General features: G+C 35.4%; 1 protein-coding gene across 3 annotated transcripts in view; it reads left to right on the forward strand.

The window, feature by feature from the left end:
• The first annotated feature begins 1297 nt into the window (after positions 1 to 1297).
• The window catches only part of LOC145285915 (dnaJ homolog subfamily C member 27-A-like), a 68261-nt gene continuing 55810 nt past the window's right edge, over positions 1298 to 13748 (forward strand). For all 3 annotated transcript variants that reach the window (XM_080134405.1, XM_080134406.1, XM_080134404.1), the window contains exons 1-3: positions 1298 to 1406; positions 3475 to 3543; positions 13555 to 13630. In XM_080134405.1, the coding sequence (XP_079990531.1) occupies positions 1338 to 1406; positions 3475 to 3543; positions 13555 to 13630 (214 nt within the window). In that variant the 5' untranslated portion in view covers positions 1298 to 1337. The remainder of the gene's footprint in view (positions 1407 to 3474; positions 3544 to 13554; positions 13631 to 13748) is intronic.

The raw sequence follows: 13748 nt of genomic DNA on the forward strand, positions 1-13748 counted from the left end.
ATAAAGATCTCTGTTGGTATCGTTACAGTTTTGGAAAGAAGGCCAGAGAAAACCATGAAACTTGGTTGGCCACGCCTTTCTTCTTCTTCTTCTTCTTCTTCTTCTTCTCTCTCTCTCTCTCTCTCTCTCTCTCTCTCTCTCTCTCTCTCTCTCTCTCATATATATATGACGTACATTCCAAATCGGCAAAGCCATGTATATACAACTAGTAATAATATAAATTGATATTATTTAACGAAAACAACATAAAACTACATTTAATGTTTAAACAGATTTTTTCTTGCGTTTTTCTATGGCCACGATTCTTATAATTACCTTATTTACTTCAGTGGCAGTAAAGACTTCTGCAATTATCGCCTCTCTTTTGATTGCATTCATTCCTTCAGATGATTGGCAGGTTTTCGACTCGATTAAAAAATAAGCCTTGCGAAACATGGTATCTTTTTCAGCGTTCATATAGTGCGTGCGTTGCGTCACTGCGTCGTTAATGCTTATATCATGCTTAACCCCCACCCCACCCCACCCCTACACACAAAACCCTGTCTTTAAATAATAAACTATTCTATCAATACATAATTTTCAAGAGAAAAAAATTCGCCCTTTTTGTTTTGGTTACTTTAGGGTGTTTACAGGTCATATCAAGAGAGATAACTAGTCTGAATTTATTTTTTAAACTTTTTTTTCTTCTCAACAATGTGTTTTAATGAAGGGCTTTTTTTTTTCAACAATTTATTTTTATTTACAAGAAAAGGGCAATGATTTTAAAAATTTGTTTTGAACTCTCACCCTTTATTATTGAGGTCTCTAGATGCCGGAAAACCTAAGTTTTTTTTTGTTTTTTTTTTCACCCTCGGACTGCTAGACTTTGGAATTCCCTCCCCGTTGCCAGTTTCCCTGGCTGCACTAACATGCAGAAGTTTAAATGTAATGTAAACAAACATCTTGCTTGCCCAACAAGATATGTCTAGTAGTGACAATACGCCTTGTTTAAAATGCAAAAGAAGTAAACACATTTTAGAATGAAAAGCAACGCTAACATATTTTTCAATTCATTATTCATTAATATTGTTTTAGTTTTATTATTTCTTAATAAAAAATATTTGTTAAAAGCAATTGAAGTTTGTGTTAAAATAAATCGTTGAAAAAAAATGTCTTGACATAAATTAAAAATAATTATCTCCTTTAATACAATAATTTGCCACCCTAAAGTAAAAGTTATAAATATTCTAAGAAAGATAACTCTAAATTTTTCTGTTATCTCTATTATCTCCCTTGCACGATTCCATGGTAACGTGTTTATAGACATGCTCGAAAGCTAATCTTGCCGATAATAAAAGATGGATAGAAAGAAAGGCAATCTCACAAAAAGCTACAAAGACGTCATCAATTCAATTGAATGGGTAAAGGTAATACTATTAATTCAATGTATGTTTTTTTTTATGGTTCTTCAGAATCTAAATAATATCGGTAAAAGTCGTAGATGTTTACGAGTTTTGCCGAACATTTAAGATTTTTTATTTATTGATTCATATATGCCTGTCTCTTTGGACAGCTTTTTTTTTTTATTATCTACAATCTGATTTAAGATTATATTGAAACGTCGAATATACCTGTGGTGGTCGAATGATACGTCAATATGACGCCAGCTCTTTGAGCCTTGTGTTAACCTAAAAAAAATAAAGAAAGAAAAGTACTCGAGCTAGTCTCTTTTCTATTTTCTCAATGAAATAACACGAAACAATTTGTTTTAGTAACTTTTAGAACAATTTAATTAAGACAAATTGTTAAAAAAAAATTTTTTTTTCTGATTATTACGGTATAACACATACACACATACGCACATATATTTCTTAAAGATTCTTAAAGATACCACAATTAAAAAGAACAGGTACTCATTATAGTTACTCATTTTAAAAATGTTGATCTTTTATTGATAACAATTTGCATACCATTGTTTCGGACCTCAATGTTAACATATAAGTATATAATAGTTCATTAATTATAATTTTGCACAACTGGGTAAGCTCATCAACACATCGAAATACACACACACACACACACACATATACTATTATATAAAAGGAACTTTGTCAATGCATATTGCATCTGTATGTCTATGAGTTCGTTCCTTATGGACTGGAAAACGACTGGGTCAATTCTTATGAAATTTCACACAAAGTACTTTATGTGCATGGTAGTGGTCTTAGATAGGCGTTGTGTTGGAATGTCTTTCGATAATCGAAATAATCTGATGAAAGAAGGAACAGACGATTTTGACCAAAGTTAACATAAGTGCATTTGAGAATTTTATTAATTGCTGCACAAACCATGTTCCCCATCTTACTCGACAATCACTGACCCAACGCTGTTTCCATTGTCTTCTTCGCTTTTGTCTTCTCTTGTCATACTGTCCGTGTCGTCATTGTCTCTCACATGTTGACGACTGTCGAGGAGTGCATGGGCGCACAAGTAAAAAAAAAAAAAAAAAAAAAATATATATATATATATATATATATATATATATATATATATATATATATATATAAAAACTCATCATCAAACCATAGAAAACATATTCTGTAAATGTTAGTTGGGTTTTGGGCACGTGTATGACAGTATAACGGGAAAAAACTATCTGAGTGCTAAGGTCCATAGCTACGTTTTTTGTCGAGGATATGTTCACCAGACAGTTGATCCATTCATTTCCTCATCTCGACTTGCTAAAAATATCTCAATCTGCTCCACGCTGCAACCTGACGTTGACTGTCAAATTTACAACTATCTTAAACTGTCGCAAATCTAAGACCGTCTGGAACTGATGATAACTGTTGTAAACTGTCACAAAATTCATTGCCATTCCTAAAACTGTCCATAAAATAACTCTAAATATATTGCCTTTTACAGTCCAGTTCTTTTGTCTCAAATCAATAGTACACCTTGATTAACAATCCTATTTTAGTTTTCTTTTGTATTTCTTTTGTAAATAACCTCCTATACTTGTGTTCTGCTAATAAATTTATTTCCACTTTTTTCATTGTATATATATATATTTCTGTTTTTTTTTTTTTTTTTTTTTTACTTCTTAACATTTGGGACAGGAGGAGCGTCGATAATATCACAGAAGTTTACATCTTTTTTTTTTAGAAGTTTACAGCATAAATAAAAATTTGATGAAAGTAAGAACTTGAAGCATCTAAATTGCTACCAAAATAATTGGTTTAGTTAGTTATTTTGGTTTTACGGCATATCAACCCTTTTCAGGTTATTTAATGCCGAATCCAATGATTTTGAAGAAAAATTTTTTAATAGAATATATATTTTTTTCAAGTCGGTTTCTATTTAACTCATAGTTGGGATCCTAACGGGGCTAAAATAATTGGATTCGGGATTAAATAATCTATGTTGTTTTATTATTCGTTCTACTCAGCTTTTGCACTTATATTTGAAAATTATTTCAAATTCTTTGATTTGTAGGTGGTTGCTGTGGGGGACATGTTCACAGGAAAGACATCGCTGATTAAAATAATCTGTCAAAATACCGAGGTACGTACTTATTTTATTTACCCCCACCCCCAGGCTCAGGTGTGGTTTTGAACAGCCAGTACAGAGTGGCCTACAAAAAATGCCTAAGCAACACCATCAGTATTTCTCCGTGAGGACATTTCAGGGGATTGGCAATAAACTAACCCTTTTCATAGAGAAGATGAATCCTGTAGACGCCCAAGGACTAAACAGGATTATATGTCAGCCTGATGGCAACAAAGTCATTCCTGAACTGATTGTCAAGGACATATCCCTGGTTAGTACGAACAATATCTATTTCTGTGGCTGGTAATAGCTCTGATAGAAATATTAATAATCCAAACGTAAATAAGAAAGATAAAATAAGGAAAAAATATAATTGTAAAATAAAGGTTAAATGCCCTCTAAAAAATAATTGTTAATTAAATAATAGTAATAGTTTCCCCCACTCTATATCTGTGCCTAAATCAAAACGCAGATTCCATGAACAAAGCTTCTTTCTTAGAACTGCACGCCTGTGGAACTCTGTTCCATCTGCCTGCTTCCCTCCGGACTACAACTTGGATGTCTTCAAGTCCAATGTTAACAAATTCCTAATAAACCGCCCCCTTAAGTAAACATTTCAGCAAATCTCCTCACTAACGTAATGTACTTGCAATAACCCTTATCCCTGAGTGGCTTCCGGGCCTTGATAAGTGGTGATCACTGTGTAAAAAAAAAAAAAAAAAAAGAAGTTAAATGCCTTCTAAAAAATAATTGTTAATTAAATAATAAAAATAAAGGTTAAATGCCCTCTACAAAATAATTGTTTAGCAAAAAACGATAATCTATCGAACCACAATATATACAAATGAAAACCAAATACGAAATTGTACTATTCAAAAGAAAATGAATGGTATTATCATAAAAGCATCTATCTATATATCTATAAAAGTGAAGGTGTCTGTGTGTGTGTCTGTCTGTGTGTCTGTGTACATTTCCCTATTTTGGGTCTAAACACTTCAAATTTTAGATATAGGTTCCTTGGATATGGATCTAACTTAATAACTTGATTAGAGCCCAAAATAATAAATGCTAAGGGGGTCATAATAAAGGTCAAAGTTAAAAAGATTGACCTTTTTTTTTTTTTTGCTCAGCATACACCTCCGAACACCCGGGCAATGCCGGGCATCCATGCTAGTATATCTATAAAAGTGAAATGTCAGTGTGTCTGTGTGTCTGTGTACATTTTCCTACGCAATAACTCTGTCAATTTTCAGTTTACAGACTCGAAATTTAATATACAGGGTACTGAGATTTGGGAAAATCTATGTGATCTGTTTTCGGCAGATATTTGGCTGATAAGGGGTCAAAGTTTAACGATTTGACCTTGAGAACTCTACCAAACTCCTTCCACAATTTGGGGTCTAAACACTTGAAATTCTAGATATAGATTCCTTGGACATGGATCTAACTTAATAACTTGATTTGAGCCACAAACAATAAATGTTAAGGGGTCATAATAGGGGTTAAATTAAAAAAAATTGACCGCTTTTTTTTTGCTCAACATACACCTCCAAACACCCGGGCAACGCCGGGCGTAAATGCTAGTATATCTATAAAAGTGAAAGTGTCTGTCTGTCTGTCTGTGTGTCTGTCTGTGTACATTTCCCTATGCAATAACTTTGTCAATTTTAAGTCTATAGACTCGAAATTTGATATAAAGGGTACTGAGATTTGTAAAAATCTCTGTAATCTGTTTTCGGCCAGAAATTTGGTTGTCAAGGGGTCAAAGTTCAACGATTTGACTTTTGAGAACTCTACCAAACTCCTCCGACAATTTTGAGTATAAACAATTGAAATTTTAGATATAGGTTCCTTGGACATGGATCTAATTTAATAACTTGATTTGAGCCCAAAACAATAAATGTTAAGGGGTCAGAATAGGGGTGAAAGTTAAAAATAAAATGACCTCTGTGGTCGCTACCAAATTATTCAGACAATTTCTGGTCTAAACATTTGAAATTTTGCATAAAGGGTATTCAGAGATAGGGCAAGCTTTTTAATTGGTTTGGGTCGAAAATTTGAGCTACCAATATATAAATGTATGTATTTATGTTTGCATGTCTACCTAAAATTTTCGACAGAGGCGATGAATTTTCACAAGATCAGTATCGTTTTGAGGCTCGACCCTTCAGACGGCAAATACCGAAAAATTGGCTTAAAACATTAATTTCTTCACCCTCGACTGGGGGATTTTCTACAGCAAGGGGTCGCTTTTTTCACAGATATTTTCGAAAGTCATCTCCTCTTTTCGATTGTCTAGCCTTAATTTAAACTTACGTCACTTCCGGTTTGGCGGTGGTCGTAACAGCAAAGATGTCAGGTTTTTTCACCATTCTTTTCTTCCTTCGTGATACGGGTTCGAGCCTGCCTTCCTACTACCACTTTTTTTTTTTTTGATCAACACACACCTCTAAACAGCCGGGCAACGCCGGGCATCCATGCTAGTATTTAATAAAAAAAAACACAGGTTTAGTAAATCTAGAACTGAACAGAGTCATAATTCAGTCTAGCAGCAATAAAACCACCGTAAGACTGATTGTGAAGGACGTATCTCTGACTAGTACGGAAGCACCCTACTCAACCTTTGTAAGTATGCGGTAAGAAAATAAACTACATTTTTTTTTTTTCGGTTAAAACTGAATTCATATGATTTAGCATAGCGCAACTTTTTTGACCGACTTGATTCTGTTGCTGGCATTAGTTTTTCTCGATTTTGTCTAAAATCAGATACACAGAGGAGGGACCACTTGAAGGTTGCCAACATCCCTGAGCAAAGTGGTACTATGGTAGCGACTGGATTCGGACTTTGCCCGCCCAAGTCTTCAGTCCTCATCGTTATCCACTTCACCACTACCACCTCCCAGACGCCTCTCGACTACTAGACTAGTTCAGAGGAGGAATCATTCTTGACGGAAGTAATTTCTTAAAATCTTGTCCTATCCAAAGTGCCCCTTTAAAAGAGAACTGGACATCACCTTTATAAATAACAACCTTGTGTCTAACTTTGTCTTTATGCGGAGACAAGTAAATAGAGACTTTTGACTGGCTCAATAATGTTGTTAGCAGTTTTGACGATTCAGGTAATTACAGAGCGGATCACATGAAGGTTGCCAACATCCATGAGTAAAATAGGCATTATAGTAGTGATTTTGATTCGAACTTGGCACATCCAGGTTACCATGACGACGAGTGACCCACATTTTAGCCTGCGTTTCCCTTCTTCTTCTTCTTCTTCTTCTTCTTCTTCTTCTTCTTCTTCTTCTTCTTCTTCTTCTTCTTCTTCTTCTTCCTCCTCCTCCTCCTCCTAGCTTTCTGCTTTCTCTTTTGTTTAATTCACTCTCAACCTTCCACTCGGCCAAATAGAAGCGATTCTCGGCTTTCTTCAATTTCTTGGAATCCTAACTCTCTGACTATCTGCTTTTCATTTTTCAACCATTGATACGGACACAGGCCGCTTAATATACCGGCAAACCTTTGAATTCTTTAACCTCATCTACACCGGACCTCCTTCAACACGGTTAGTCATCTTTTTTCTAACATTGAACCCTGAATGAACTTTACACATGAAGTGTTTCACATATTTATGTTTTTTTTTAGTTTTGTCACAAAACTGCAGCTACCAGCAAATACATAGAAATATTTCGCTAATGATTTTTTCCTCTGCTGAAAAGAACTTTGAAACTCCGCGGATAGAGAAGCATCCAACTTTGGAGTATTCTGCCGAACAAAAAAAAACTATTTGTATAATTCTACTTTGCAAATCTGTTCTTATTATTATTTATCCTAAGCTCTACTACCTTCAGTGATTGCATTGAGCTTTTTATTTGGTTGGCATTAAAATATAAATAACTATATTTATATTTGGTTTTGGTGTTTGCTTCTCCTTGATTAGTAAACTCCTTCTCATAAATCTTTCTGATATATATATATATATATATATATATATATATATATATATATATATATATATATATATATATCTGATATACATATATATATATATATATCTGATATACATATATATATATATATATATATATCTGATATACATATATATCTGATATATATATATCTGATATATATATATATATATATATATATATATATATATCTGATATACATATATATATATCTGATATATATATATATCTGATATATATATATATATATATATATATATATATATCTGATATACATATATATATATCTGATATATATATATATATCTGATATATATATATATATATATATCTGATATATATATATCTGATATATATATATATATATCTGATATATATATATCTGATATATATATATATATCTGATATATATATATCTGATATATATATATCTGATATATATATATATATATATATATATATATATATATATATATATATATATATATATATATCTTTATTCGATTGGCAAAATTTTAGAATAATTATAAAGAAGTGAACCATCGCGTAGTCTGAACGAAAAGCGCTTCGGGTGTATTTTAACGATCTTGTTTTTAATCGACTTATTTATTTTATTGAATTGTACATATAACTTGCCCCATTATTTTATTTTATTTATTTTTTCTTTTTTTCTTTCCCTCACCCTGTTTTCCATCTTATTTTAGTTGATTGAATTTACGCGATGGTTCACTTCTTTATAATATATATATATATATATATATATATATATATATATATATATATATATATATATATGTATATATATATATATATATATATATATATATAACTACTTAATTTACTCACATAAAATTAATATACAAAAGTATAGATTTATGCGTAAACTTTAAGTATTTACTTCAAAAGTGCTCAATATGTAGGTAGAACTAGTTAGTAATTTATAAAATATATATGGCGATTAAGCTACACTGAATATTCCGCGTTTCATCCACTCTAGGACTCGTCAGGCTTATGCGCATAAGCCTGAGGAGTCCTAGAGTGGATGAAATGCGGAATATTCAGTGTAGCTTAATCGCCATATATATTTTATAAATTACTATATATATATATATATATATATATTTATATAAGTACTAGTAGCTGTAGTACAGCCATAACGATATAAGCAATAAATTGTCATGTATCAGATTGCGTGGATTACTAGTTAACGCACTTGATTAGAGTCTATGTGATTCAGGGTTCGAATCGAGTCGTAGTCAGCCACGCTAATGAGCCGTAGTAAGAGCGAAACACAGGTCTAAGAATAGCTATTTTATCTATAAAAATAAATCATATATATGTGTATGTACATGTCGTCATTACATGCTATCTATCTATCTATCTATCTATATATATATATATATATATATAGAGAGAGAGAGAGAGAGAGAGAAAGAGAGAGAGAGAGAGTGTTGGTGATGTTCGTTTTGGACGCAACTGCTATACTAAAGATATTGAGCAACACCCACAGGTGACAACTTATGCACCAGACATTTCAGTAGCCCGTGCGTGCGCTGGAAACCTCGTAAAAAAAATAAATGAATCGAAACAATCCTTCTTTCAATCAAAATAGTGGTCCTGGATATGACCTTAAACTATATCCAGTGGTGAGACCCAAGCTTGCGGGCTTCGGGGAGTGTGGAGCCACCCTTTAATTACCATTGCTCCCAGGTCCACTCTGACCCGAAGTGGTAGTACCTGTTAGGGTCTCAACTATGGGTTAAATAGAAACCGACTTGAAAAAAACAAATATTCTATTAAAAATCTTTTTCAAAATCTTTGGATTCGGCATTAAATAATCTGAAAAGGGTTGATATGCCGTGAAACAAAAACAACCAACCAACCAACAATCAAAATAGTAACGAGTGTCGTGCGACTGTAAAAGGAAAAAAAATTTAGCCATGGTAGGCAGGCTCGAACCTGAAATACGAAAGAGGGAAAAACGATACTGGCAAACGCTTTTGCCCATCGGACCACGATAACTTATGACGCCGTAACCCTGCAAAATAAACTTTATAAACATACTTTCAGTTTGATACGCATGCGTGACTTGTGAAAACTTCGACGCGAAACGTGACCCATCCTGCAAGGAATGATCCAGTTGACCACCACGGAATTAATCATTTCTTTTCTAATTTTCACATTCTATGCGCCTGAGACACCGCTCTTTCAGAATGTACCGGTTTCAACCTGGTTTGATGCGGCTGACGAAAGTTTTTAGCCGACATACGAACACACAAACACAAACAATTCGATGTTAGAGATTTATATATACGATTAGTCGCCGCATCCACCGTGACATACAAGCTTAGTCATTGCAAGGTATATGATGACTTTGCAAAAATGATGACGAAAAAAGTGACCCCTTCCTTGTAAAAACGGCCCAGTTGATGCTGAAAGAATTAATGTTTTGGGCCATTTTTTTTATATTTGTCGACCGAGAGACTGAACTTTCAAACGATATCAATTTTGTCAATGTTGGTCGTGTGTGTCGAAAGTTTTAGTTAGACATACAAACATACATACAGATGATGAACAGTTAGCTTTGGAGGAGGAGCTCAGCAACACAATTGAGGAGGTGAGGTTTATGAGAATGAAGGACAGACCACATTTGTCCAAGATCCAAGCAGCTGGAAGAGCAAAGACTGTTATAGCCAAAGTTAACATCGCTCTCAAGAGGCTAATTCCAACAACAGTAATGCTCACAGAACTCAACCATATCACATATGCAGCTGGCCTCTATATTGACAGAAAAATTAACCTTCGAACATTCAATCACAATCATCGAATAGGGCCCAGAGTCTCTAGACAAACAGCTCACTGGAAGACCAAGCTGCAAAAACAACTGAACCTCTGCAGGAAAGAACTAAGCCAAATAAAACAGTTCCTTGCAAATCCCTCGATACAGGGTCGACTTAAGACCACCATCAAAAAAATTGAGGGATTAAATAATACAGCTAGGGAGTTGGAAGGAAAAATACCAGCACTTTCCCAGAGAATTAAAAACCAGGAGAACAAGATCAACTCCCAGATTCAAAATAGGCAGTTTAAAACAAACCAAAGGACTTTTTACAGGCAGCTGATAAGGGACACCATTACTGTAGATAGTCCACCTGCAGAGGAAGCCCTGGAAAACTACTGGAGACCTCTATTTGAAACAGAAGGTAAATATAATCAAGAGGCCCAGTGGATTGAAGATATTATTAGGCTCAATGAAACCAAGCCTCAGATGCCAGAACCAGTCATAACTGCTGGTATGATAACAAGAAAACTGGCACAATTATCCAACCACAAAGCACCTGGCATCGACAATGTCCCAAACTTTTGGCTGAAGCAATTGACTGCACTCCACCCCCACTACAGTGATTGCTTCAGCAGGATGCTAAGAGATGAAGAAGCAACACCACCCTGGCTGACAGAGGGGGACACCAGCCTCATACCCAAGACCAAGGAGACACAACGGCCAAATAAATACAGGCCAATATGCTGCCTTACAACTACCTACAAGCTTTTCACTGGTCTGATAGCCGATGGTATATATGACCATCTATCTTCTGGGACCTACCTTGAAAAAGAGCAGACAGGGTGCAGAAGAAAATGCCTCGGTACCAAAGACCAGCTATTAATCAACAAGACCGTCCTAGAAGACTGTAGGAAGAGACACAAAAACCTGAGCATGGCATGGATTGATTACCAGAAGGCATTTGACAGTGTGCCACACTCATGGCTACTTCAGTGCCTTGAGTTATACAAAGTCCACCCGGTAATTAGAAAAACAATGGCTGCTCACCTTCAGATGTGGAAAACTACAATATCATTAAATCACAATGGAGGAAAAACCATCATCCCTGAAGTAAAAATAAAAAGGGGAATATTCCAAGGTGATAGCTTATCTCCCTTACTCTTCTGTATGGCAATAGACCCACTAAGCAAGCTCCTGAATAAAAATCAGAGCGCCTACAATTTGAGTCAGGGACGCCATCGAGATCCAAGCAAGAGAATAAACCATCTGCTCTTCATGGATGACCTTAAGCTGTATGCTAGCTCTGATACCGATCTGCACCACCTTCTGCAGGTAGTACACACATTCTCCAGTGACATCGGAATGAAGTTTGGCCTGGATAAATGTGCCAGAGCTGGGAAGAAGACCCACACAGAAAATATGCAGCTTAATGAAAACATCGACATCAGGGATCTAGAAGAGCATGAGCCTTACAAGTACCTTGGCATTGAGGAAAACGAGAACATACAACATGCCAAGATGAGGGAGAAGATTAGTAAAGAATATGTACGCCGGATGAGGAAAATATGCAAAACCCAGCTCACCAATAAAAATAAAATTACTGCCATAAACCAGTTTGCTATGCCAGTAATAACATACAGCTTTGGTATCATTGACTGGCCACAAAAATACATCAACCGGCTAGATGTAAAGACACGGAAGCTACTAACGCTTCATAAAATAATATATAGAAATCAGTGTCTACCAAGGCTGTATGTGCCCAGGGGAAAAGGAGGTCTGGGACTCTCAGAGATTAATCATCAACATAGGGCAACTATTGTGAGCACCGGTCAGTATCTGAGAAGCTCCCAGAATGACACCCTCTCAATAGTATATGAACATCAAGAGACAAGAGCCAGCAGAACAACATCAGTCACCCAGCTGGCCAAACATTTTGGTCAGAGTTGTCTCTCAGATGAGGACGAAACACCAAACAAGTGTGCCACAGAAATAGCAAGAAAGAGCCGGCAGAAATATACTGAGACCTTTCAACAGATGAACCTTAAAGAATGGGAACAACATCAGCGTGCAAAGTATTTTCTGGGGGAACTTTCTCGGGAATACATAGATAAAGAAGGTTCTTTGGACTGGCTCAAAAGAGGATCCCTCCACCACGATCAGGAAAGGGTCATAATGGCTGCCCAAGACCAGGGATTGATGACCAATGCATTCAAGAAGATGGCAGGGATCAGTAATGACAATAAATGCAGATTCTGCCACACAGAATTGGAAAGTGTTGGTCATCTGATATCAAGTTGCAAAGTTCTTCTAGGGGACGGCTACTATACAGCGAGACATGATGGAGTATACAAGTACCTCCACTGGATCATCTGTAAAAAATTAAACATCCAGTGTAGCAGCAAGTCCTGGGAACATCAACCTGAAAAAACAGTTGGAAATGATTTATATACCATACATTACGACCATGTAATCCCTACAGCCACCTACCTTGAAAATGCTGCTGTGAAACCTGACATAGTTATATGGAATAAGTCAGAGAGAGTTGCAACCTTGATTGAAGTGAGTGTTCCTAATGATGGCGGTCTTAACAGAGCTGAAAGAGAGAAACAGACCAAATACCAAGGTCTCATGTATGATATGAAAAGAAACTGGAACCTAAAGGGGATATCGATCATACCAGTTATCATAGGTGCCACAGGACTTATGAAGAAGAACCTGAAGTCCTACCTAACTAATATTCCTGGTGAACCAAGTGCAAAAGAGATTCAGACAATTGCACTTAAGGGAACAGCGAGGATACTAAAAAGAGCTCTCGGTTGGTTTCAATAAAAAAGCGGGGCAACGTTGGCAGCTGGTTTGGCTGCCCCATACCCGGCATTACAATCTTCAAAGGAAGAAAAAAAAAAAAAAAAAAATAAATAAATAAATAAAAATGAAGAATAGCTTTATTAATACAACTACAAACACAAACACACACACACACACACACACACACACACACACACACACACACAAACACACACACACACACACACAAACACACACACACACACACAAACAAACACAAACACACGCACACACACAAACACACACACACACACACAAACACACACACAAACACACACACACACACACACACACACACACACACACACACACACACACACATACATACACGCACATATATTCATGTATTTGTACATTTTATTGAATTTAAAAGTTAAAAACCGCAAGAACTCTCTTGTCAACCTGATATAAATACACGTTTCTCTTATTTATTACCAGGGTGACGTCACTGATTATAATCCAACTGTTGGCGTGGATTATGGTTTCAAAATTCAAGATGTCGATGATAAAAAAGGTGAGTAGTTAAACACAACTGTAACTAATTTTAGGCGTTGCTTAGTTTATTTACCGGTTGTGACATGGTTGGAAATATGCCCTTATCTCAATAACGGCTTATGGTAATACTAGTGGGG

The sequence above is a fragment of the Euprymna scolopes genome, chromosome 10 (assembly GCF_053919585.1).
Source record: "Euprymna scolopes isolate OS-2025 chromosome 10, ASM5391958v1, whole genome shotgun sequence".
NCBI classification, from domain to species: Eukaryota; Metazoa; Mollusca; class Cephalopoda; order Sepiida; family Sepiolidae; genus Euprymna; species Euprymna scolopes.